This window comes from Asparagus officinalis, chromosome 5 (genome assembly GCF_001876935.1).
Source record: "Asparagus officinalis chromosome 5, Aspof.V1, whole genome shotgun sequence".
NCBI lineage: Eukaryota > Viridiplantae > Streptophyta > Magnoliopsida > Asparagales > Asparagaceae > Asparagus > Asparagus officinalis.
Window position 1 is genome coordinate 117763084 of NC_033798.1, and position 965 is coordinate 117764048.

The 965-nt window shown below is 45.1% G+C and overlaps 1 protein-coding gene across 1 annotated transcript in view; it reads right to left on the reverse strand.

Moving 5' to 3' along the window:
- Positions 1-706, reverse strand: part of LOC109842464 (3,9-dihydroxypterocarpan 6A-monooxygenase-like) — an 18147-nt gene extending 17441 nt beyond the window's left edge. The window contains exon 1 of the mRNA XM_020411339.1: positions 51-706. Coding sequence (XP_020266928.1) covers positions 51-400 — 350 coding nt within the window. The 5' untranslated portion in view covers positions 401-706. The remainder of the gene's footprint in view (positions 1-50) is intronic.

The following is a 965-nucleotide window of genomic DNA, read 5'->3' on the forward strand; positions in this document are numbered from 1 at the left end:
TTTGTTGTAAGATGTTTTGATCAAGTATCCTCAAAACTATTTAAATTTACCTCCAATATGAGTTATAGGGGGAAAACAAGAAGTCAGCAGAGCCATAGCTGAGGTAGGAAGCAGCTCTTAACTGGGGCCTGTCACAGAAGGAGATTTCATGAGTCTTGAGGAATTCTTTCGCAATTTCTGGTGACGAGGCAACGACACAAGGGTGAGATCCTAAACGGAGGGAGATGAGAGGCCCATAGCGGAGGGAGAGCTTGTGGAGCTCTTGGTGGGGGAGCGGGCCCAAAAGATGGAGATGTCCGAGTATCGGAAGCCCTGGGGGACTTGCGGAAGCCGCAGGCCGCTGTCTCTTCGTCGCCAACGAGCAAAGAGAGAACGGAGGATGATGAGGGAGAGTAACCATAGGAGGAGGGAGAGAGCTACGTTGGACTTGACAACTTCTATCGTTATGATGTTTGCCTTCATCTTAAGGCTTAGCTCTTGGATATGGCGATGAGTGTAGCTAGGTTATATTACTTATATAAGCTCATCCTCTCATTTTTTTCGACAGGCAGGGACAAAATTGATTGACGATTTTTGCAAGCTTAGAGCAGGTTATTACTTATTCAGATTTTTCCCCTCTTTCGCTTTCGTTAGAGGTTTATTGTATCGGCTGGTCGATCAGGATGTTGCTACCATTCCGTGTTTTTGTCAAATCGTGACGGTTAACAGTGAGGGGTTAATTGTGTCGGCGTGTTACTGCGAGCTTTGCTGTCAATTTTGAGCTAATGATTTGAGTTTTCTTCTGCACAAAGGTAAAACTTCATTTGGTGGTCTCCTTGTTAGCTCAGCTACTAGCAACATCTGCACGTTCATTGGCAGCGGGCTTGTTTATGTGAATTAATATAAGGGTAGAACGTTAAGTTCGAGCGAACCCTTTTCTCGTAGCTGCCTCCGGTGTTAAGATTCTAGATGTATTCTTTTTGACA